The following is a 27,141-nucleotide window of genomic DNA, read 5'->3' on the forward strand; positions in this document are numbered from 1 at the left end:
AAGGGAGTCACTCACTAACAGAAAAAGGAGATGGCCAGGTGAACCTGTGGTAAACACTTGTTTTATGAATTGCGTTGAGCAGAGGTACTGTGGGTAAATGAGCCCCAGTGAAGGTGTTCCAAAGGCTGGATGATACGTAAAGGATCTGAAGAAGAAGAGATGTGCAACAGGGACTCAAGAGTCAGTTGAGAGCAGAGATCTGGCAGAAAGAAAGTCAAGAGTCACAAAGGCACAAAAGCATGGTATGTGTGTAGGAATGTTCCATCAAGGATGCATACTACCAATACTGTAAGAACAAGGCAGTTAGCAAGAATGGATGGCAGTGGACTGGGTAGGAGTCTTGGGAAGATCATATTAAATGTTACAATTCTAAGATGCATGATTATTTTCATTTCCATTTTTTTTCTGAAATTACAGCTCATGCAGTTATCATTGGAAGAGATTTGTCAGCTGTCAGGAGAAAAAGTAAGTTGTAATAAAACTAATGTTACCTGTTCATGGGTAAATTAAAACTAACTTCATGGATAAGTCAATCAAGTTGGATCTCCGTTCTTTTATTACTTAAATGGTAAATTTATATGGTAGTCAGTATGTACAGAAGGTTGCATCTGATCCTCAGCAAAGCAATTACAGGCAGAAGATAGCTCAAGTTCTTTAGGAGTAGAATAGGGATGCTATAGGGAAAGATACACTGATGAAATACATGGATACATAAGGTACAATAAGGACACTCAGAGTCAATAAAGGAATCTGAAGGGCCAGTTTCAAGATGTTTGCAAGCAACTGGATATTTCAGGAAGAAAGAAGAGGTCAATAAGGCACCAAGAAAGATGAGTTAGGCTAACCTTGACCATAAATAAGAGTAGAAGGCTGGGTACCATTGGGGGAACTCTAGAAGATAAGTTACTAGAGACAGCAAATGCAAGTGACTTTCTAAAATTATCTTGGAGATAGAGATGGATATAGAAATATAGATAGAGGGACAAAATGACAAGAAGGGAGTGTACAGGAACAGGGTGATGGAGGGTGGGAGAGAAGTAGGGAAGGAAGGAAGGTAGGAATGAATGAAGGAGCAAAGGAAGGGAGAGAGGGAGGTAAGTTAGGAGTATTTTGAAAATAAAATGAAAGCAGCAGACATATGTTATAGCTCTAATATAAGGACAAAGATCCCAAAGTGAAGAAATAGAGACATCAGAGGAGGGACTTGTGATGTAGCAAGACATGGAGACAAGTATGTGTTTTGTTTTTAAAGCATGTTGAAAAGTCCGAGCAACAACAAACAGTTTTGATGCAGAAATCTGTACTCCAGGCAAGTGTTTGCAAAGCAAAGGAAGAGAAATAATTATGGAGAATTCAGATTTTTATGGTGGAGAAACCACTCTTTTTGGTAGTGTAATGGTGTGTGTATAACATTATGCATCTACGAAAAGCCAAAGAATAACACCAAAAGTAGACCAGGAAGCAAATAAGGGGCTATAAATAATATACCCACACAATCACATCAATTGGAATGTATGTGTCATATCGAGATGAAATGTTATTAGGTAGTAATCTGTGACCAAGCGAGTGGATATGTCAACTCTGTGAACTATCTGCTGCACTTCCTTACACTCCTCAAATTGCTATATAAAGAAATCATTCATTCAAAACACATCCTAGTTCTTTTTTTTTTTTTCAAAATCTTCTCAAATAACCCAAGCTAACCCAAAACAAATTGGGAAGTGAGAACAGGAGAATGGCATCTGTAGGAAGCAGAAAGGGTCCCATAACCAGGCTGTATACCTGACATCACTGCACTACCACATGCCATTCTTGGGCATTTGCTCTAGAATGCTAGATGAACTTTCCATGCTTTGCCCATGAACAAATGTGAAGACATTAAAGAGCCAGCAAGAGATTATGCCTCATGCAAAGTACTCAGGGCAGAGCTTCTTACCTGCAAGCAGAACAGTAAAAGTGTCACCATGTTTCCTTTGGAGAATTTTCATGAAAGCCAAGGGATTCTTTTGGAGACTCAGAGCAATGCCAAGGTAAGGAAGCCAGCCTTTTATCAAGGGAGGTTCATCAGGTCGCCTATGAAGAGAAAAAAAAATCAAAGAAAAATGAAATCATCCACATTGTAATAGATGCAGGTAATTTATCCAGTCTAAATAAGCTGCATGGGTAGCACAGCCTCTTTAAGTTCACCTCTACATGGGCATATGGATTTTGTCTTTTTTTTCATTCTTTTTCTGTTTATGTGGCTATAGGGTAGGTAGTTCAGTTCCCTACTTTTGTCAAGCAACTTTTGTTACATGTTTTTCTTATAAGGATTATTAAGACATTTGCCTCAAGGTTAAGGTAAGCTCTGTAGCCCACACAACTGTGCTTTCAGCTACACGAGAAAATTAGTCAATCCATGAACCCAATAAAAACATCTCAGCAATGTAGCTCTCTGACAGAACCTTTAGACACATGCAGTAAGCACAGTACACTGCAAATCTGAGAGCTCTTGCTGTGCTCTGGGTGTTAGATGTCACATAGTTCAGCTGCCAAAGTGAAGCTCTTTGTTATCAGCTGTCAATCAGGCTGGAATTGCATAATCAGAAGAACCACAATAAATTAATTCTAAAAATATGTTGTGCTATTAAGAACAATAAAGATGCAAGTATAGAGCATGGAGGATAGCTTGGAGGTAAAGTGCTTGCTTGTTTTGTCTGCATGAGATTCTGAATTGGAATCTGGGTACCACACAAAGAAAAAGAAACCCACAAAACCTCAGCATTATTTTCCTGAATTTTATATATTTTTTTTATTTTATGATGAATTTTATTGAAATAATGAATACAATTAGGATTGATTGTTAAGTATTACTAATAGAATAACTTTTACATGTGTGAAACATTCCTTAAAATGCTATGAATTAAAGTTTTTTTTTTCTTTTTGATCTCTGACATTAGCAAACTTGTATTTGAAACTTTCTTCCAGTCATTTATTTGGTAAATGTGATCTGACTTAAATTAAAAAGAAGACAGAATAATCCCCCCCTATTTTTTAACCCTGAAAAGGATCAAAACAAATATTCAAAAGGATTTCTGTTCTCTGGTCTATCTGTGGACTACATGCCTCCTGAACTCCATTTGGATCAATCACAAATATTACTTTCTCAGTTCTAATCAAACATCAAGGTGAAGGCTTTCTCAGCAAGGGTTTTTATGTAGCTATATTAACTCTATCAGAAGTTTTGTTTCCCACACCAACACAGTAGACTTAAATAAAATATAGACTGCAGATCCTGTCACTGTATGTGTGTGTGTGTGTGTGTGTGTGTGTGTGTGTGTGTGTAAATAAAATCTGAGGTTAGATAGAAAGCAATGGAAGATTTTGCTTTCTTTATTTGAAAGACAGTTTATTTTATTGCTAATATAATGGATATGCCATGTTTAAGCATATATATATACAGACAGGTGGAAACAAGTCACATTGCAGAAAAGAATGTGGATTTTATTCTTCATACCATTTTCCTATTGACTCTCTTAATTTTGATTGTACATAATTATTTTAGTTATTCTGTGTTTTTTCCCATATGAAGTTCTGTATTGTTCTTTCAAGGTCTGTAAAGAATTGTGTTGGAATTTTGATGGGGATTACATGGAATGCTTTGATTACTTTTGGTAAAATGGCCATTTTTGACATGCTAATTCTACCAATCCAGGAGCAGGGGAAATCCCTCTGTCTTCTGATATCTTCTCTAATTTCTTTCTTATAGGACTTTATGTTCTTGTCCGACAGGTCTTTCATTTGCTTGGTTAGACTTTTTTTTTAATTTTCAACTTGCACCCAAGATATTTTATATTATTTTTGGCTATTGTAAAGGCTGTTGATTCTCTGATTTCTTTCTCAGAATGTTTACCATTTGGATAGAAGAGGGCTACTGCTTTTTGTTGTTGTTGTTGTTCATCTTATATTCAGCCACATAACGGAAGATATTTCTCAGTGGTAGGATTTTCCTAGTAGAATTTTTGGGATCGATTATGTATATTATCATATCATCTGTCCTACCTCAACTTAATTTGCCAACTTGATTTGTTGATACTCATGGGAGACCTGCCCCTTTCTGAACAGAAACAGAGGAGGACTGGTTTGTGGGAGGGCAGAGGGGAGGCAGAGGGAGTGAAAGGGAGGAGAGGAGGGAGGAGAATTGTGGTGAGGCTACAAAATAAATTAATAAGTTTAATTAATAAGAAAAATGAAGCTCTCTGTATATACATGTGTTACATACATACATACATACATACATACATACATACATACATACATACATATTGCCCAGGCTGGTCTTGAACTCAGTATGTTCTTGTCTCTGCTTCTGAAAATTTGTACTGGGATACAGGAGTGTAGTACCAACTCCTGGCTAACTCATTGTTTTCTTGAATCCAGTTTTCCACTCAGAGCTGGGGTTGCAGACACAGGCCACCACATCCAGCTTTTTACATGAGTACTGGGGTTCCACACTCAGTTTCCTATTTAAGGGGCAGACACTTCAGTCACTGAAACATCTCCCCAGCCTGTTTCTACCCAATATTACAGAAGAAGACACCACATTATGAGGAGAGAGCGGGACCCTCAGGTTGGAATTCGTTACACAACTGGTGACAAATTCTAGAAGTTTATAAGCATTCCAGTTCACAGCATTTCCTTTTAAGATACTAACTCAACTCATTTTCTTGATCTACTTTTATTGTGTCTGGTTTAATGTTGCATTGTGCATATGATTTACTTATGCCTTTTGTCATATCCTAATTTAATAGAACTAATGTCATGTTCCATGTTGTCATTCAACCAAAAGCTGTATTCTTCATGGTGCTTCCACAGGGGAGAGGACAGGATGCAGAGATTCAAGGGAATATTAGTTGTGTCCTGAATTAGGGAACCACATTAGGATGCCATTTTGTTGTTACAGGCATGACAGAGTCATCATTTCTTACAGCTGTATTTATTTTGGCAGCAGTAACCTTAAGATTATTGAGAATTGTGTCACAACTGTACACAGTTACAGGAAAAATATAGTGCTTGTTCAACTTATAACCCATCCAAGACAGATAACAATCTATCTTTACTGGTGTATTTGTAGAAATTATGTATGTAGGAGGGACATCACTACATTGGTCCAGAAAGGCCTGTTGACACATGGCACAAGGCAACTACTACTATTTGTCTTACTCATGCTCCATGACTTTGAAAATGAACTACCCATTGCTCTCTACTGAGTGAGAATACAGGATGCTCAGTGCCAATTGTGGCTAATAAAATCCTAAGGCTGAAGTGAACCTGGGCCCAATGTTTTGATATGAAGTTTAAAGGCCTGTAGTATATACTCTCTTTTGATCTCACTTTAATAATACATACACTTTCAAATTAGTATTTAAAGTAATAAAAGGACATATCAACCATATCCACTTGATCTTTTTAGGTGTCCTCAAAGATCAAGTCCAAGTTCTTTGCATACATAATTTCATCAGCCCTTGGGGTTCCTTCCATAGGTGATTGAGTACATCTTAAGATCTATACAAAATGTCAAGTCCAAAGTTATCTGGAAGCAAATGTTGGAGAAGAATCCAAATACAGCATACAAAATGATTAAGCCTTGTACATTTAAGAGTAGACCAACCCATTGATCACACACAATATTTGAAGTTCATCTTTATGTTACACCTAGAGTTGAATACAGAGACTAAAATATTTGGCTACTACTATTGGGACATCTCAGTAGTTAAAAAGCATTTGCTGCTCTTGCCAGGGCTCAGATGCAGTTCCCATCGCCCATATGGTGACTCACAGCCATCCAGAGTTCTAGGTCCAGGGGATCCATGCACTCTCTCTGGCATTTCGCATATGTATGGTGCACATGCATTTGGTCAAATGCTCATTCACATAAAATAAAAATAAACATTTTTAAATGTTTGGCTACTGAGTGTATATTGTTTTCTTAAAATCCAGTATATCTGACTTAAATTCGGAAATTGTAAGTGTGGCACACAATGAAGATTGAGTTTCTTTACTAATAAGTGAGAGTAACAGCTTTAACTTTGCAGCAGCACACAGGGACTGACAGAGTGGGTACCTAAGCAGGGCTGCTTCCCCTGCTGTTCCCCTCCATGCAGTTGCTGGGGAGTGTGGTCAGTCACTCACTCTCTGTGTATGCTGTTCAGCTGTCAACCATTCTTCCCTGTCTTCACCCTTTCTGGAGGTGCCCAGCTTTGAAGAATCTCTACATCTAAATGAAATTGTTGAGTGTTCAGATACACATGAACCTGACAGGTTCAGATGAGTAGGCATAAAACAGACACTATACCAAAAGCTGACCTCAGGAAAGGGCTATGATTCTTTAGAAGCTTCATGGTGTGTGTGTGTGTGTGTGTGTGTGTGTGTGTGTGTGTGTGTGTGTGTGTGTGTGTGTGTTTGATTATCCGTGATGAAATCTCTGATGTGATGTGGTCTAAAAGAGCAGAGTGACTACAAAGAAATGCGTAAGAAACTGGGTACTTGGCATTGAGTGGAAAAAGAGAAGAAGACAGGAAACAAAACAGTGAGGCTGCCCAATGGTAAGCTGGGAATCTCTGAGGAGACTGGTTGAAGTAACAGACAATCCACAGGAGAGAAACGAACAATCTTCATTTCTGACAAGTTTTTCACTGGCTTAGAGAGCCACACGCCTTTGCATCTCGCTTCATTCAATAAAAGTAGGGTACTCATAGAAGGCTCTGTCAGTGGTGGTTTTAAAGATTTAGAATTATGGTAGTATTCAGTGGTATTTGGAATAAGGCACCCTTCTCAGTGCTCCTGTTTTGAGAGGGGGGGGATTGAGTTAGGATCTATCTTGTTCTAATTCTCTGAACTAATGGCCCTCCTTCAGTACTTTACAAATCATAGATTTTTCAAACAAGATCTGTTGATGGAGAAAGAACATGCAGATTCTGATGTATTCACAGACTTATTCCACTGTTCTAATGAGTCATTAGTAGATTACAAACCAGTTAGCAACCAGTAGAGGAAAACTATGAAAACAATTACTATAAGTCTGAACTTGGGACTTCCAGTTTTGGGTGAGGTATGTTAGGGGGTGGGAAGACAACAGCACTTCCATATTCACAAGAACACAAACAAGTTTGCAGGTCAAGAACTCTTCAGCTCAGAGCAAAATTGATGGCATAAGAACCATCACTTATCTCAAAGCTTAACCTTGACACAGTTCCTTGCAAATATTCTTCCCTTGCTGCTCACATGGTAATTAGGCAAATGTTCTTGCCATTTTGATAGGGCTACATTTCCACTAATAGGACTATGCTACTCAGTGCAAATGAGGGTTTGTCCTCAGGCTTCCTAATCCTATAAATTTCCTACACTCTGGAATAGAGCTCAGCTGATTCACTGAAGCCATCTCCCGGAGGGTTTTTATCTCTACAGATTTCAAGGCCATCCAAGGATCTCTGTCATCAAGTCTGCCCCTATGTCCTCATGGACTGATAGCAAGCAGACTGTAAAAATAAAGAGGACCCCACTGGGTAGTTTTCCAACAAGGACTGTAACAACTGTGATTGCATGCAAAAATATGAATGACATTCTTATACCTTCACAGCAACAAACTCAAAAGAAATGAGTTTGTAAAATGCAAAATAATCTTTGGGGAAAAAAACATTTAAGAAAATGTAGGTGTCCCCAGGTTTGTTGATGTATTTTGAGATATAACCTTGAGTTAAGTAGTTGGGAATATTTTGAGAGCAGTTATTTATAACTTAAAAAGAATTTGATATCTTATTCATAAGCATTATGAGTTCTTTAAAAGTCAATTATTACAGTTTTTCTAACTCAAAATGAAAAGATCAGTGAAGCATTCTGTAGGGTTTAGTATCAAATAAGGTCAATTAATATTTGTAACCTACATATGATATTTTAAAATAGGTGTTAGAGAAATTAAATGGAGGGAAGTGCTGTGCAGCATCTCTGTTCTTGGCAGGACCGCTCTGATTTCTTAAAAGCAACTTCAAGCACTGACATAAAGCCCTGGCTGGGCTGAGGTTTCTGTCCCTTTGAGTTCAGTGAGATGGTTTCAGCTAGGACTTTAACAAAAGTCACTTTTTTCCTTTAGTTACAGTTTTAATATATTATTTTTCAGATGTCTTAATTTGTGTATTTATGAATGTGTGTGTGTGTGTGTGTGTGTGTGTGTGTGTGTGTGTGTTCACGTGGATGAAGATGTACTTGTGGATGTATGCAATATAGAGGCCAAAGGTCAACATTGTGTCTTCCTTAATCATTGTCACTTGTATGCTTTGAATCCTTTTCTCTCAGTGAGCATAGAGTTCATTGACAAAGCTGGGATTTCTCAGCCAATGAGCTCCAGGGGTCCCCCAATACCACCACTTTCGTCTTCCCATCTTCAATGTGGAGCTACAGGCAATCACTGCTACAAGCAGCTTTGCAAACGTGCAGAGGATCTGTGTGCAGGACCTCATGCTTGTCCACCAGGCATTTTATTGAAGCAGTCATTTGTCTAGTCTCCAATCTTGTGGTTTTGTTTCTCTTCTTAATACCCCAGTACTAGGGTTGTAAGCACGTACCCCAACTCTCAGACATTTTTGTAAAAATATTGGTTCTGAGACTTGAACTCAGGTTTTATTTTTTACCAACTGAACAATATATTTTAGATATATTTTATATATAACATTACATATCCAAGAAAATATATTCTAGTGTTTTTCTCATTTATTCTTGTTTTTCTTAATTTTTATTTCTATTTACTATCTTTTATTTTTCTGTTTTCTCATTTACTCTTTGTTTCCTACATTTGAAGTGTAGTTCATTAGAATTTTTGTCACTCATTTTGCATGTCATTTTGCTTTGGTTCTATTATGTAAACAGAGGTTTTACAGGTGGCATTTGGAAGAAATTTTAATTTTAGATTTATTTGGATCACTAGATTTTCACCTGATTTTAATATAACAAGATAGTTTTTCTCTGTAAGTAAGGGTATAGTACTCTAGGGACTTGCTATGGTTGCTGAAGAGACCTACTTTGTCCCAAACTGGCTCCTCTAGGCCACTAGCAATAATACCTTTGCCAAGGTCAAGTTAGCTCAGGATATCCTAACTGGAAAATATTTAGCTATACAGATCATTAGCAAGGGTCATCAGAATTTTCCATCCTTTAAAGACTATCATGAAGATTGGATAATCATTCCATATTGTGACTGAAGAGACACTTCATTGTTTCATGGAAGATACTAGAAGAACAGAGGTATTAGATGTGAAAATACAGCATCAAAAAGGAAGAAAAGTTCTTAAGCAATGTCTACCAGGTGGTGTTTGTTAGGCAGTACAACCACTGCCTAACAAAGGAAAGGATGTTGAACATAGGGACCTTGCTCCTTAGATGCTCTCATCAATATCTACTTTGCAGATGTTAGCTATTGCAGTGAGTGTATCTTTGACCACAAGTTTCTTACTTTGTGTGGCATGCTTCCATATGCTAGACCAGAGCACTTCCAGGCAGGCAAGATGGTTCCACAGAGTGTGTGTGTAGAGCCTGTAATTATCTGTATATTCAGGCCATGGGATTCCTGCCTTTTGATGAACAGAACATTTAAGAGCAAAAGCAGGAACACTGGGTGAAATATAGCATCTTCCCTTCTAATTGTGTATGGAGATTTAAATCCTGTCCTATAAATTACCCATCCTCAACCCCAGCAAGAATGGTATTTGAAAACAAATCATATATGCTACATATACCAGATCTTAACATGAGTCCCTAATCCCTTACTGTGTAACCATGATAGTCAATGGTGTCCATGGATGCTGGTGTAATGGTGAGTGGAGAGAAGGGATATGCCATTTAGAGTCTGTGGTAGCTGCACACCGGAATCCATATCTACAGATGGGGCACTAGAAGTCCCTCAGGTACTCAGAGTATGTGCTCATATTCTTTCCAGAGACATCTGTTTATATCCATTACCATTGAATCAGACTGATTCTAAAGGTTCCTTCTGCATTCTAAGATGGATGAGCCAAGAATCAGCCAAAGATTTAACCCATGTGACTTGCATTCTGAGAATAAATTGAGGCTAGGGTTGTACTTATGGACTCATGGTGGATCCAAGTGATGATAATGAGTCAAGAAAGGTCACTTTGTAGTTGGGCCTTTGTGTTGGGACTGCCAGATCCCCAGTAATGGCAAGGAAACTTATTAATCGTTATAAAGCTTGGCCGATAATTTAGACTTGTTACTAACTAACTCTTATAACTTAAATCGACCCATTTTTATGACCCTTCTTTCTGTCTCATGGCTTTATTACCTTTATTCTGAACTGCCCAGGCGGCTTCCTCTCCATCTGGCTGGCAATTTCCCCCTTCCTCTTGCCAGAATTGTGTGTGCCTGAAAATCCTGCCTAGCTATTGGCTGTTCAGCTTTTTATTAGCTAATCAGAATGACACATCTTCACAGTATACAAAAAGATTATTCAACAAAATCATCTTTATGACAGTCATGGGAGGAAGGATTGCTTCAGTGTGGCTCTTTAAGGCTTACTAAAAGGAAAAACCCTCTGACACAGGACACCCAGTCTCCTCTCTTTTTTAAACCATATGTCATCTCCCTGCACAATTAGGGAACAGTTCCTTTCACCCTTAGATATGTGCCATATATTCTTTAGGACTTGTATAAACACAAGTAAACTGCTAAATATCTACTTACTCCAAGAATATGATCTATAATCCCTTTTCACAATGAACAGGAATCCAACTCTGTCCAGGAAAATTATGCAATTCATTACCATAAGTAATCTCTATTGTGCCCTGTGCTTAACCCTCATTTCCCCTGCCCAGTTCCATAATCTCACAAATCCACTGGTGTTATGTGATCAGCATCTGGTGTTCACATAACCTCTGCTTCATAGCAAACACATGAAAAATCCCTGTGTAAAAATGTCACTCATCCACTTTGCCTCTGTTCTTTGATGGTGTTTGCATACTCTTCTAGAAAGATCTACAATAATGAAAAAGGCCTTCCCTACTGAAAGATTTTGGTACTATCTAGGTGACAACTGAATTGAGAGTAAATTTCCTGTCCTGGCAACGAAGATGGCCACAATTGAAGTGCTTCTGATAAAAGCATCGCGTGTGTGAGGGAAGTGTGAAATAAACAATGCTGAGTGGTCAGACACCTCCACCACTGACATACAGTCTGAGCAAGTCCAGTAGAATGTAACTGAGTCTGTCTTCACACTCAAGAGTGCAGCTTTCAAGCCATGCACCAGTTTGAATCCTCAGCAATCAGTCTGTCTATGCAACCCTATTATCTAAATCATACTCTACATAGAATGTGCCTTGTAAAGTTGTCACCATTGGCAGCTTTATACAGAGGGAGGATTTTGCCAGTGGGTAAGAGGCATAGCCTCATTGCCACAGTATTTCACTGAGAATATATATATATATATATATATATTATATTATATATATTATATATATATATGATATCATTTAAAACTTGACTCTTAAGCAATGAGACAATGAGTAAGCACACCACTACAGTTGTATCTTTTATTTTTGTTTGTTTTTGGACACAGTATCATGCTACATAACGTTCACAGGCATTGAACACAAGATCTTCTTGCCTCTACCTCTGAGTGCTAGGCTATCAGGCATGTACCATCATGTCTGACTTGCAATGGATTTCTTTGTGAAGTTAGTTATGGGGAAGAGTTCAAGCATTCCATTTTTTCCTTGTATATCTTTACAAAAGTCCAGTAGCCTGTAGATTATGTTCATCACACTGACTTTGTCCATTGTACAGCTTAAATCTCAGGCTTTTCCTAAAATTTCAGTGAATGACTTGCTAACCTTTGTCTCTGACTCCTAGCCTGTGAGATGCTTCTACTTCTCTACTTTCTTTATGTAAGAATCAAATAAGCAGGTGGGTGTAAAGAATAAAAGACAATGATGTGAACACACTGCAAACTCAGACCATTAATGTTGTACATTAACACTGTCCTCATGCAGCTAGCAAGAACCCATTTTCAAGGTCTTTCCTCTCATTCACATGAACAAGCCTCATTTTGCCTAATTCAGATTTTGACTTATAGCTCCCACTTACGATTGACTGGTCAGAGTGTCAGGCACAGAGTGACTTGCTCCTCTGAAGGTTTAATGTGAAATATTTTGTATTCTATCAGGAAATTATACACTGAGAGAAGTAGCCCAAGAGAACATGAGAGCTCAGAAGCATGCCAGCCAAAAACATGCAGACAGCCTTGGCAAATCTGAAAGGGGGGAAATCAATTCATAATTGAAAGTTATTTCAACTCCTTAATAAAAATAGAAAACCATGCAACTGACTTGGTAATTTATGAGATGATCAGCTGCTAATTTATTTTACAGATGGGATTTGATTGAACTCCATGGAAAAGATATCAATTCCATTAACGCACATGTCTTACATTTGATTAGATCATTTGACTTAAAATATTTAATAGGAAATTTAAATAATAATTTTGTGAAATCTGAATTATAACAAAATTAGTTGAGAGAGCCTGAGCAATGACAACAAAGAAGTGAAGGCAAGTGCTGTATAAATGCTGGGTCAAGTAATCAAATGACATGTTATTCTACCTACCCAAGCCAATGAAGACATGAAATTCCCCTGCTGCAAACTAGTACCCAAATCGTCATATACAGATCGGGATTTTCCTGGTCTGCCATGGTGGGGAACAAAAGAAAAGCCCGAAAACAACATGCTTTAGTTACCATTTATGATCATTCCGACCATATCAGAAGTGAAGAAGAATTAATTTATTTTGGCCTCTAGTTGGAAGGGGATATAGTTCATTGTGGCTGTGCAGGCATGATGGCAGGCATGTGAGGGGGCTGGTGACATCCCATCAACAGTCAGGAAACAGACAGAAATGAATGTGGCACTCAGCTTGTCTTCTTGTTTTTATTAAGGTTGAGCCCTCATCCCATAGATGATGCTTCTCACATTCAGGGTGACTCATCCCTTTTCCATATACTTTTCTGGATTTAGAATCTCATGATGTCTCTAAATTAAAGCAGTTCATAATCAAGGTCATCCATCACACACATCTACTGAACGATACCATAACCCAAAACATGTTTTAGTGTTGGGTTAAAAAGTTGCTACTGTTAGAGAGGCCATAGTGAGTGTTCTTACATTCATCATACCACATGAAGTGTAGGAAGGCAATGCTTGATCTTGACATATCCTGCAGGAAATTTTCCAAAGCTAGCCTTGGCTATCGATTTTAAACTATAACTAATTCAGAAAATTCATTGTCAACACTACTGGATCAAGGCACACAGGAAGCAAAACACCACACTCACATGTGGAGATCCCCAAAGAGGAATTAACTATTCTAAAATCCTATTTGAGACAAACTCTGATATATTTTAAATAAATTCTTATAAGGATTTTCTTATTCATTCATTTATTTGTTTTGGTTCATTCTCTTCTATTTATCTGTAACATCCCACTTCTTATATGGTGATAGCAATTTTCATCATTTGTGTCATTGTCATTATTTAAATGGTGTTCAACTCATCTGCTCTCATTTTGCCTGAGTTTACCAGAATTTATTACTAATTCAACCCTTTCAACATAGTCTAGTTTTCAGTGTGGCCAGACATGTTTCATGTAACTGCTGTTCTATTTTGCATCATTTTTTTTATTGCATCCCAATTTCTGAGACATTTTCTATGCCTAAACATTTTGAAAAATATTTTGTTCTATATTTTCAATTTCCATTAGTCCTTTATGATCTGTGAGTTTATATTATAAAACTTATTGATAATGATTTGGGATGGTTTTTCTATGTTCCAAATATCTTCTGGTAGTCTTTTTTTGTTTGTTGTTGAATTTTCTATCTTTTGTGTGCAGAAACTTTATTCCAAGGCTCCACCACTGCCTTTCTCTTACAGTTGAAGAAAGGCTGTGTCTGTGTTGGTGGGGCCAGGTGACTTAACCACATGGTGGCTGGAAGAGGATCTCATTATTTTAATTTGCTCATTCTTTACTAGTTACATGGGTTAGGCTGTACATTTTTATTCATATTTTTGTTTGGAAACTCCGAGAATATAGCATAGTAAACAAAGTATATTTCTTATACAAAGTGTAAGTATATAAAGGGTTTTATCTTTCCATGGTATTATTCTCAAAATTACTCCAATACTACTGAAATATGAGAGAAAATCCACAAAAACACTCAAAGGAAGAAATAGACTGGTGAGCATACTGCACAGGCTTATAATCAGAAGCACTGGGGAGGGGAGGGCTAGCCTGTGCAAGATAATGAAACTTTATCTCAAAAATTAAAAAAAAGGAAAATAAAGAAATGTCATATTTACTAATTTTTCTCTTCAAAAATTAATTATGCCAAAGTCAATACTTAATTTACACTACAGAGTGCCCCTCCCCACTGAAAGACAGATGTCTTAAGTCCTAGTAGATAGAAAGAGTTAAATATGTTAGGATTCTAGTGCCTCAGATATTTTGTCTTCACTCCTCCGATATAGCTGGATTCCAACGGGCCCATGCATTTACAGAAAAATGTATTGTTTTTTCTTCTGAAACACAATTCAGCAAACAGAAGCCCCTGTTGAACTTGGAAAGGACCACTCTGACTTTGTAGACACTTCTAGGTTAATGTTCAAAGACATTTACTTAATGGTGGTTAATGAACCTTCAAAAGTTTATCCTGCTTCTTTCTCAGAATTAAAATGTCCATTTCACAGAATGAGTGGGAAAGAAACAAAGAGTTCATTTATGCTGCATTGCATGTATATAGATGGTGGTGCAGGGAAAGACATAAAATTTAGAGTGAATACACAGAAAATTCTTACTATTCTTTAATAATGGCACAACCATTATGCTGCATTCACAATAGCAAAGAAATGGAATAAGCCTGGATGTCCCTCAATAGATGAGTGGATAATGAAAGTGTGGAAAATTCACACAGTGGAATTTTATTCAACTGTAACCAAAAGTGAAATCTTCAGGAAAATGGATAGGTCTGGAAATGATTCTGTTAAACTAGGTGACCCAGACTCAGAAAGACAAATCTACGGGCTTATTTTTTCTTCTCACAAGCAGACCCTAGCTCTTAATGTATATATGGGAGAATGATTCGGGCTTAGGTTATGAGAAATGAAAGGAGAGCCTTGAAAGGGAAAAATCTAAGGGGAAGGCAACAGAAAACCATTGGTATGAACTGAACAGGAGGTTACTGGGGTGGAGGGTTATGGAGAGGGAGAGAAGGAGGAAAGAATCAGGAACAATCAGTTATATGTGAAAACTTGTTAATGGAATCTATTACTTTATATACTTTAAATTTTAAAATTTTAAAGGGGGAGACAGTGGTTGGGGAGACAACTCAGTAGGTAAAGTTATCTTGTTCTCTGGCACAAAGTAGCTAAAGGAAACATGGCGATGCCTTCTAATTCATAATCCAAGGATTTGCTTTCTTTGCAACAAGAAAAGAGAGGCGTGTGTCACCATTGCAGGCATCTTGTCATTCTGAAATCTGATTTTTTCTTTTCTGATATGTTTTGCACTTGCAGTATGCCTAGAAGTGATAATTCTATAAAGTAAATAAACATAAGATGTTATCTCCCATAGGGCAACTTCTGTGTGTGGCTAAATGAGCCAAGATGAAGAGACACTTCAAATAAAGACTCAGCTGGAATAGCACAGCAAAGAGGCGGCTTAGCTTGAAAGAGAGTCTGGCGCCAAGCCACTGTAATTCATAAACCATAATGTAATAAAATTGTATGAACAAGAATCTAATTTCCATATTCAACACAGGTTACCTGAATGAGCCATATGAGAGCTAATTTTTGGAGACAACATTTATTCTCTGGAAACAAAATGATCTATTTGATACCAGCCAGAATGTGGTAGCTAAAGGGCTTCCACACCTTACACTCGATCAACACCTTTCTTCTATTGCTACACTGTAAGAGGCATTACTACACATCTTTGGTTACATCTTAGTCTAGGTTAAATACCTGTTTTAATCCATTTGTGGTCAATGAAAAGTAACACAAAGATTAGGCATGAAAATAAAGAGGAGGACACGAGTCAGGAAATTTTAAAATCTCAATATCACCCACTCAGAGATCTAGGATTTTTTGGTGTAACAAAATGTTTAGAACTTGAAGATTTGCATCATCCAAGTCATTCAAGGTTAGAAACAGCAACAGATTCATACAAGCTACATCCTACTAATGTCTCTGTAAACCTTGCAAGTAAGGAAGGTAAAGATTTGACATCCATCAGATGTCCTTCCTGAGGGAACTCACACATGCCAGGCTTAGTCACATGATTTCCCCTTGACCTATGTATGTGAAGAATAGTGACATTCGCCAGTAAAAGCTTCCCAACATTTGTAGTGTTTTCACAAATTAAGATCATCCTTTGTGGAAGATTTTCTTTAAATCTAGACTGTGGGATGAACATGATGACTCATAGTGAACACAGAGACTGAATAAGAAACACATTCTCAGCTACAGCCACATAGTTGAAGCCACATAGAGAGTTGTGTTTCAGGCTTGGTTCTTTTTCATGTCTCACCCTGAGGACCAATGTTTTGTATACTCTTCCAATAAAATGTGCATACCATGATATTGGAGAATTTTCTGGCTTCTATATATTACATTGTGTTTTTTGTATGTATTCCTCATCTATTCACCTATTGATGGACTCTGGGATGACTCCACCTCATGGGTATTCTAAATAATGCTGGAAGGAGGAGCAGTGTTTATGCATCTCTTCAGAGAATTCGGGAGGAACCGATGAACAGATGAATACTACAGAATTTAAAGTACATGTTTCAAATTTTTCTGAGAACCAACAGTCTTGGAAGTGAGGAACACAGGATCAGGAGCCCAGGTTGGCTCCTGGATTCACCTTCTACTCAATATACAGTTTTGGTGTATGTCTCCCTCTACATCTTGGCTACTGTTAAGACAGAACTGAATTCTACCCCCTCAGTTCCAAGTTGAAATTGAACCCCCATTGTGATGGTCATTGATCTTGGGGCCCTAGGCAGTTAGTTAGGATTTAGGCATAAAGGCTTGTCATTTAAAGCAGATTCCAAAAATTATCTCCCTGCTTCTGCATTGTCAAACCACAGTACAAACTGCCACCTGTGAATCAGGAAACAGGTCCTCATTAGACCAATGTTTGGTAGCTTAGTCATAGGCTTCCTGCCTCTACAATTACAAGAAGCATAATTCTGCTTCCACAAGGCATAGACTCTGAAATTCTGCTGCAACTGAATAATGAAGGCAGCTTTCTTTTTTACCAAACTGTGGTTAAAAATTCTCTTACCTTCACTTGATGACATAAGGATCCAGTGATATACACAATATCTAAGAACATTCAAGCTCCGAAAAGAGGCTTTCTTAGTAAGAGCCACTACAGGGAATCTCACCACCTGACCTGAGATTTGATAGATGAAAATTTTGAGTTACAGAAGTGCAAATGAAGCATGTCAGGATTAATCTTTGCTATAAACTCGATGGGATTGTAATCACCACAGGAACAAATCTCTTGGCATGTTTGTGAGGACTTATCTTGATTAGATGAACTGCGGTGGAAATGAGCATGTTTGTGAAGACTTTCTTGATTAGGTTAACTGAGGAGGGAAGAGCCATCTTAAATGTAAGTAATGCCATTGCATGGGCATCTGAACTGAACAAAAAGGAGAAAGCAAGCTGAAGGAACACACATATTTACCAATGACCACTTTCTGACTGTGCATGAAATGTGACCAGCTGACTCATATTCTGCCTCTGTGACCTTCTCTCCATGATGGACTACTCCAGCAAACTATTTGCTAGAGCAAGCCACTCATTCCTTAACTTCTCTTCATAAGATACACAAAAAATTAATATAACATTCAAACAGGCTCTAGTTACATAAATCTGCAACTTGGCCCCTGGCCTATCATCTTTCCAAGTTACTGATTGTTATCAAATTTACATTCTTATACCACTGTCATAAATTTGAGCCATATTCCTGAAACTCCTGATTGTATTATTTTCTTGGCATTAAAATATTTCCGTTTTTGTTTTGTTTTGTTTTTTGAGACAGGGTTTCTCTGTCTAGCTTTGAATCCTATCCTGGTACTCGCTCTGGAGACCAGGCTGGCCTCGAATTCACAGAGATCCACCTGCCTCTGCCTCCCAAGTGCTGGGATTAAAGGAATGCACCACCAACACCCGGCCTATTGCCCCTTTTTTAAAGACTGAAATTACTATGCTAAAGAAAAAGGCAAAAAAGAAGAACAAGATAAGAACAAGAGAAAAATAAAAAGCAAGCAAAATCCAAAATATGGTGACAGAGTTCTCCAAAGTTCTTCCAAGCTTCTGTAAGGTCCAAAACTGAGTTCCACTCTATGGGTTAGAAGGAAGATTAACAAGTGTTTGGCAGTGAAGAGAGGGTCCTTAACCTAGTGAATGCTTGTTGAAGGCAATTGGAAGGAGCTTTCCTTTCCGAAAGAGGATGGGCATAAGTGGCACACCCTCAACTACTTCCTGATGACAAAAGGCTCACAAGGCATCAGGAACAACTATCTGTGCAATGCTGTCTTCCAGCAAAGAGGAAGAGAGTACAGAGGGGAGGTTTCCATTACACTGAGAAATCTATTTTTTACCACCAGATCTCAACTTGCTTTATAGAAAGAAGGACTTGAAATAAGGTCATTGAACAAATTCTAGCTAAAATAACATCTCATTGGAAAAACCATGCTCAGTTACTTAGGCTTTCAGAAAATTTACAAGATTTTGTTTCTTAACTCGTTTGTTGATATGAACCATCAATTCTTGCTGCATTCAGCTCTATGATAAGCAGAGCCCACAGCTACAGTGTAATAGGCAGACCAATTTTTAGCCGCTATTTAAACATTTACCTTTAGTTGAAAAGCTCAAAATGAAAGGGAAACTTAACAATGAGAACAGACTTCAGGCCACAAAAACATCTGTCAGTTATCTTCCTGGGCCCTGAATACAGGAAATGGCCCTCCCAGAGAAATTAGTTCCCAGGAAATAAAGATGTATCCTGAAGTGAAGGACAAACAGATCTCAGGAAAAAAATGGCGACAGGAAAACTCAAAAGATCCGAAGCTGACAGACAACTCAGAAAAATATGTGAAGTCACCACTACAGCTACAACTGTGCGTAGACCCAGTAGTTATAGCTGACCAATAATCTTACAGTCACCATCTGAGTTACTGTATGTTTGAAGTCAAATAGGGGGACTGTGTCTGAACATGATTGCTGCATCACACACAAAGGGCCTCCATGTGAAGCTGAAGCCTGGATTACCTTGGAGACTCTAAGATGTTGGAGACACCAGAGCTGTGTGATTCCTGCTGAGGAAAGTTACTAACAGGGAGTGGAGCCAGCTTGACAGAGAGAACTATGTTGCAATCAACAAAGATGAAAGGGGTTAGAGATCTGAAGAGTCTTTGGACATCAGCTGCTTTTTGGTCTTGCTTTAGTCTGGTATTTCTTCACTATGTTCCCTTTCATCACTTTGGAATGGTAATATATATTCTGTGCCATTGTATATTGGAGTGTGTGATCTGCTTTCTCTTTTGATTTTACAGGGGATTACAGTTGAGAGATTGCCATGAATCTCAAAAGAGACTTTGAATTTTGGATATTTAGACAATGATGAGACTGATAGACTATGGGGACTTTTGAAGTTGAACTAAATAAATTTTATACTATGATATGACTACAAGTCTATGGGGGCCAGGAAGTTGAATGTGATGGTTTGAATGAAAATGGCCCCAATAGGCTCAAGGTTGTGGCATTATTTGATGTGAAGCTGTCTTGGGAGTAGGCATGGCCTTGTGGGAAGAAGTATTTCACTGGGGTGTAGGTTTTGGGATTTCAGAAGTTCAAGTCAGGCACAGTATCTCTCTTCCTGCTGCCTGCTGATCCAGATGTAGAATTCTCAGATCCTTCTCCAGCACCATATCCTGTCTGCATGATGCCATGCTTCCCATTATGACACTAATGAACTAAACCTCTGAACCTGTAAGCCAGACCCAATGAAATAGCCATAGTTATGGTGTCTCTTGACAGCAATAGAAACCCTAAGTAAGAAACAAATTTTCAAGGAGCTTGTTGGAACTAAACTAGTCTGAGGATCAGAAAATATAAAATAACTATAATTCCAGGGTTCTGGGGGTATACCTTGTGATATTGACTATGAGAGAGAAGCTCAAGAAATAGTCCTTGAGAGAGATGAGGTCTGCCATAAGCTTCATGAGAACTTCAAAGAGTAGGAAGCACAGGAATAAAGGACACAATAGTTGGCGGTCCTGTCCTCTGTGGTGAGAAGCCAAATCAATCTTTGAGGTTGGAATAGGGGTCAACTCTTGTATGTTTGCTTTGTTTTCCCATGCTATGAATGGATACTTCTCAAAGGGAAAAATATAAATGGCCAATAAATACATGAAAAAATTGTTGTTTGGCTACCAGGAAAAATGGAAGTAAAAACTACAGTGAGTGTCATCTCACCCTAGTCAGAAAGACTACTATCAGAGAAACAAGCAAAAAATGGTGGTGAGAATAGCGGTGTGTCAGAGATGAAGCCTAATACATTGGAAGGACTGTAAGCTTGCCAACCCATATGGAAATCACTACAAAGGTTCCTTAAACAAAACTAAAAATGAACTACCATATTATTTTCCTCTACCACTCCTGGGTATATACCAGAAGGAAAGGAAGTCCACATGCATAGTGACATCTGCATACCAACATTTATCACACACTATTCATAATAACCAAGCTATAGGATCAGCCTAGTGCCTGCCAATAGATTAATAGACTCTGAAAATATAGTGTGTGTGTGTGTGTGTGTGTGTGTGTGTGTGTGTGTGTGTGTGTGTTTGTGTGATAGAATGTTGTTCATTCAGGAATACTAAAGTTAAAAAAGAAAGAAATCAAATTATTTGCAGGAAAATAGATGGAATCAGAGATCATTAAGCCTAATGAAACAAGCCAGATTCAAAAGGATAAGTGTCATTAAGTTTTCTCTCTCTCTTATGTTTGGAAACTAGAAAGCAATGGAGCAACTGCTAGGAAAGATAAAGGGATCAGTGGAAGAGAAAAGAAGAGGCGGTAGAAGATAATGTGAGTGTAACATGTACACGTATGCAAATTTTCTACCTTCAAACAATAGAAGCAAACTAGTAAACCTGACACACACAAACAGGGAGAGGAACACACCAAGGCAGGACTTCCAGTAGTCAAGCGTACCTCAGTCTACCATACCACCAGGCAAGGCTAAGGGGAGGAACTGAAGAACCAGGTGTGAACGTTGCACAGCACTGAGCAGCACTGGAATCTGGATGTCCGCAACCTCTTGTTGTAGCTTTGCCACTCAACTGAAACCAGTTCACTCAGAACATGGGTGCCACGGAACTGGAAGCTTATGTCTTTATATGACAGGATTGCATCAGAACAAGCTATTTAAAACTTAAATAGGAAAATAGAGCTTAAAACTCTATAGGAAAACAGCATACCATGAAGGACAAAGTCCCAACAAGATTCTCTTCCACACTAACATATCACACAAATGAATTTTTGTTTGTTTTGGAGACAAGGCTGTACCTGCTGTGCTGCCAAGCTGCTCTCTAGCCCTCAGGTTTATATGATCCTTCTGCCTCAGCCTTCTTTGTAGTGAGGACCACCTGCATACAACAGAGTGTTTGCTTTTGATTTCATTCTTAAATATGGAGTTTAGTGTTCTTTGGCCAATTTCACAGATACAGTCCTAACTTAGCTTTTCTATTAGAATAATAGCCTCCTCTGCAACTTTGTCTCTGCTTTCAACCCTATTCCTATAAAAAAAAGAGACAAAATAACAATTAACATACTGATAGAGTCCTATTAGGTTAGGCACAATGTTATTAATTTTGAAGATATCACCTAACTTTTATGTTAATACAAGGTTAAGTTCCATGTGCAAAGTAACTCAGAGGAAATTTAATTTGTTCTAATCAGAAGTCAATTCTACCTTTCTCTTTTGCTATGAGTGGTATCTGTGTGCCCTCAAGGCTCATAATCTGAAAGCACAGTCCCAACTGTGGCAGTATTGAGATGGTTGATGTTTTAAGATGTGGGGCCTTGTGCAAAATAAGTAGATAATTAGAGGCTCCAACATCAGAGTACACTGATGTTTGTCTTTTGTTACCCAGTTGGTTTAGTTTTGTAGTAGTGAGTCATAAAAAGAAGGAACCAGGCTCCTGAATCTCTATGACTTCCTGTATGTTTTCTTCTGCAAACATTCCTACCATCGTGATGATGCTATCCACCATGAACTTTCACAGGGGCACAACAGATGGAGTTGCCTGGTCATGGACTTCCTACCTTCCAAATTATAAACAAACAAAACAAAACACATTTTTCTTAATAAAATGTCCAGCTTCAAATATTTTGCTATGGCAACAGAGATAGATTAGACCATGCAATCAGAACACGAATAAAAAAATCACTGTCAATCAAAGTCAGTGTTAGCTACTATGCACCTACAACATGCAGCACATTTTGTTTGTACCATTGCTTAAATGATAATGATTATAGTTAAATACCAAGCACTCCCTGGGTCTCCAGAGTTTTGCTTACAAACTCTGACCACAGCCACGTAAGTATATGTGCACTTTCCATGATGGTATATGAGGAAATGGAATCCCAGAGGGAATGCTCAGGTCAGTAGCTCTTACCAATTTGTAAAAATGGGTTTACCCTGTCAGATATGACCCTGTGTTCTTCCTCCCTCTAACTTTAAGGGCCTTTTCGGAAGGTGAGAAGTCTGTACTCTTCTCTGATATTGTGTAATTACATGTAAGGAGACCACCATACCTTTGTCATCAATGTTTATTTGTAATGGTAAAAAATAACAAATTGATTCAGTTTGTTTATCAATAATTATCAGTGAATGTCTATGGATGTATCTTATATTTATCTCTGTTTGCCATGCTCTTAGCACAGTGTTTGACACTTAAATGCTCAAAAAAGAAATGACAGTATGAAAAATCAGCTAAGTAAACAGAGTCTTCCCTAGGGACCAGGAAGGGCTGAATCAACAGTAGTCATTTCTCAAATCAGAAGCTCCTGAAATATATTCAGTCATGACTCACTTTCTTTTGCCATTTATGGTGAGGGCATCCTTGATCTAACAAGTCAAAAAATGTAGTAAATAACCAATGTGCCCTCCAGCTCTTTCAAGTTGAAAACTCAAAGGTATTTGCTAGCTTCTTCCAACAGAAGATTCTCCAGAACCTGTTTTCACTCTCTATGTCTGTCATCTGTTTCTGTCTCTATCTCTGTCTCTCACGTGAAAACACAGGTACATATTTACACCTGCACACTCACTCAAACACTCACACATACATACACACACAACACCTCTTACACCAATCAAAATGCAAATTACTCATACCACACAGAAAGGACAGGGAGTATGATAGAAGTTGGCTACTATCTTCATCTTGTCTCTATGAACATGGCATGCCATTTTTTGGCCATGTGTGATTGTTACCTGTCCCATATGACACATGCTTTTCCAAGCTTCCCAGCAATCTTGTGGGGTCAGCAACAGTCCCTCTGCCAAGAGGCCACCATCCCTCTCTGCAGGATTAGGAACAAGAATAGAAGCTTGCAAATCTCAGAATTCACTGGGGCAAGGAAGAAAAGGAGCTGCTGGGAATTCTTTCACACCACATCACACATTCTGCCTAAGGTCAGATGAGGAGTTGTGCATGCATGTGTTCACAGCTCTGCATATATGTGTTGTAAGGCCAAGGCAGCATTTAAGATTATATCCATGATTATACTACATTTTGACTGCATGTATTATCTATCTACATATTTATCATCTACCTATTCTTTATGTGTCTCACACACATACATGCTATTCCTATATATAGATCTATTTGATAATGCTAGCTATCATTTATAGAACCAATTTATGTTAGACTTTGTGTTAAGTGCTTTGAGTGGATTATCTAATTTAATCTTTATAGCTACCTTCCCTTGCAGATTTTAACATAATCCTCTTTTTAGACATATAAGGGAGAGGGAGAGAGAAAGAGAGAGAGAGAGAGAGAGAGAGAGAGAGACAGAGAGACAGAGAGACAGAGAGAGAGACAGAGATAGAGAGAGAGACAGAGAGAGATACAGAGACTGAGGTATTTCAACATCAGGGAAGCAAGGATTTGAATTGGGTCTTCACAGCAAATTAGTGTTTGGCTTCCAGGTCTTCAGGCTCAATTGACAGGCACTGAAATCTCACCTAAGTTGTCACTCCTTTGAGATGATGCCCTTTCAATGACTTTCCACTAATAAGCACAGAGAATGAAGGGTGCACCTATAAACCTCTGAGAGACCCATGATGGGATAGGGTCCAAGTGAACTCTTATTCCTTGAGAGTGTTAGCTGGTCACTGAAGCATCAGAAACATGACAGACTATAGAGTGGAAATACTGACAGAAAAGTGGAATAATTTGTTCAAAGGAATCCAAACCAACTGCAACTTGGCTTGATTATGAAGGCATTTAAATTTATCTCTCTTACTCACATTAAAATTCTCATGACAAAGGTACTCAGACTGCAGTTGGACTGTGAATTGGACTCTAGGAAGTTAATGTGTCATATATGAAAATGATACCCACTCATGACTAGCCATAGAACACACATTAATAATTATTGTTACTGCAGCAGACATGCATTGGTTGTTAACTCTTAGGTGTACAGGACCAGGGTCTGTGTGTAACATCTCTGAGATGAAAAGATGATGACTATACCCATTCCTAGGAGTCATTTTCAAGGATGGGGTGGGGTCTGAAGAAGATGACTGACAAGGGAGATTAAGTCAATAGAAGGCATAAAGTACTTTTATTTTGGAGACTATAGGTCATGCCCTACGAGGTCCTGTGAATCAATCTGTCATCTGTCTGTCTCTCTATCTATCTATCCATCTATCTATTCATCTGTTCATCATTCCAAACATCATGTTATACATAATAGGTACAATGTTCTGCCAACCTAAAATAAACAATAGGAAAAACCCTTTCATTTACATATTTCTGGAGCAGAAAACAACAGTAACATATTTTTTTAATATACTCATTTTAAACAAGAAAGCTCCATAATAAAAAGCATGATTTTGGAGTGTCAGTTTTATGAAAGAGAATTTTAAGTTTGTCTAAATGAAATAATATATATACCCAAAAACATGCATACAAGTACCACTTTTCTCATTGAAAATGTTGTTTTAGGACTGCAAAACACTAAATTTAACTGACTCAAGCTAAACAGATGGATTGTGTTCCATTTGAACCTATTTTTTTATGTTAACACAATGTATTTTAGAAAGGATATAACCCCAGTGTTCTGTCTGTCTGGGGAGCTGCAAACAGCAGAAGGATCGGACAGGACTCCTAAGGAGGACGCTTTTGAGTTCTGTTGTATGGTTATGCATTGACAACGCTAAGGCACAGCTGAATTAATGAGGGAGAATGAATAGAGCTGCCAGAGCTTTAAATTGAAAGTAAGCCACTTAACATTGAGCTGTGTGTTTGGCTACTCCCCTTCAAAGGTGCTGAGCATCTCTGTTGTGAGCTCCTCCCCTGATCTCCACCTGCTGCCCCTTATGTTGTGTAGAGGGAGTATTCATTTCCAGTCTTGAAAATTCAAATGAAATTTGTGAACCTTATCATGTGATTTCATTCTACCTACTAACTTCAAGCTCTGTAACAGAGTGGGGTTTAATTCCCCCATTGTCATAGATTTCCTTCTCCTTTAGCTTAGAAGTTACCAGCATCTTCATGAAAGAGTCATCTTTTCCCATGAGCAGGTCTCTAAACAAAGTAAAGTTCCAAGGTGATCTGTGTGCTGGCTAATATTTTTTTTTGTCTTTTATTTTTAGGAATTATTCATTAATTATTATTAATTTTATATACTAACCACAATTTCTCCTCCACCCTCTCCTCCTGTTCCATCCCCCACTTCTCTTCTATAACCCCCCACCCACTCTTCCTGTGTCCATTCAGGTGGGGTAATGTCTCCCATGGGAATCATCAAAGAATGTCATATCAAGTTGAGACAGGACCAAGCTCCTCTCCTGTGCATCAAGGCTGAACAAGGCCTCCCATCATAGGGAATAGGTTCTAAAGAGTCAGCTCATACATTGGGGACAGGTCCTGGTCGCACTGCTAGGGGTCCCACAAAAGACCAAGCTACAAAACTGTCACCCAGGGGCAGAGAGCTTACGTCAGTCCCATGCTGGCTCCCATGAAGTGCCATGTCAGTGCAGAGTCTGTGAGTCCCCACAAGCTCAGGTCAGCTGTCTCTGTGGGTTTCCCTGTCATGATCTTGACCCTCTATCTTCTCTCGAACTGGACTCCCTGATCTGAACCCATCTTGACATAGACACTAGTTATTTGAAACAAAGGAACCTCACGTGAGAAAATTTGACCATAAGATCCAGCTGTAAGGCATTTTTTTAATTACTGATTAATTGGTGAGGGTCCAGGCTACTGTGGGTAGGGCCCTCCTGGGCTGGTGTTCCTGGGTTCTATAAGAAAGCAGGCTGAGCAAGCTAGAAGTAAGCCAGTAAGCAGCATCCCTCCATTGCTTCTGCATCAGCTTCTGCCCTGTTTGAGTTCCTGTCCTGACTTCCTTCAATGATGAAGAGCAATGTAGAAGTGCAAGCCAAATAAACAGGTATTCTCAAAACATAACTTTGTCTTTCAATAGCTAGAGGAGAAAGCAAATAAACAAACGGAAAACCAACCTCTATCATTATGCACCAGATTGTAAGAATGGAATTGTAAGATTGAAAGAAAAAGAAAAACAAACACAAAAAGTGACTTTCAAAGTTAGGAATGTTGTCCTAATAATTGAGTAATTTGAAATTGAGCAAAATTATATAGTCCCTTATGACTTTCCTGCTAACCCTTTAGAGCAGAAAAAAAAAAGTGTTCAGTGTAGCACTCTAGAACAAGAAGCCAAAGAGGAGCAAGAAAAGATTAAATCTATTATATTTGCAACGGAGAAGACCCTAAAAGACACCGCCATC

The 27,141-nt window shown here is 38.3% G+C and overlaps 1 protein-coding gene across 4 annotated transcripts in view; it reads right to left on the bottom strand.

The window, feature by feature from the left end:
- LOC100754734 (cytochrome P450 7B1) overlaps positions 1-27,141 on the bottom strand; it is a 155,815-nt gene that overhangs the window by 35,271 nt on the left and 93,403 nt on the right. For all 4 annotated transcript variants that reach the window (XM_027403483.2, XM_035439955.1, XM_035439956.1 and 1 more), the window contains one exon: positions 1,937-2,073. In XM_027403483.2, the coding sequence (XP_027259284.1) occupies positions 1,937-1,988 (52 nt within the window). In that variant the 5' untranslated portion in view covers positions 1,989-2,073. The remainder of the gene's footprint in view (positions 1-1,936; positions 2,074-27,141) is intronic.

This window comes from Cricetulus griseus, chromosome 2 (genome assembly GCF_003668045.3).
Source record: "Cricetulus griseus strain 17A/GY chromosome 2, alternate assembly CriGri-PICRH-1.0, whole genome shotgun sequence".
NCBI lineage: Eukaryota > Metazoa > Chordata > Mammalia > Rodentia > Cricetidae > Cricetulus > Cricetulus griseus.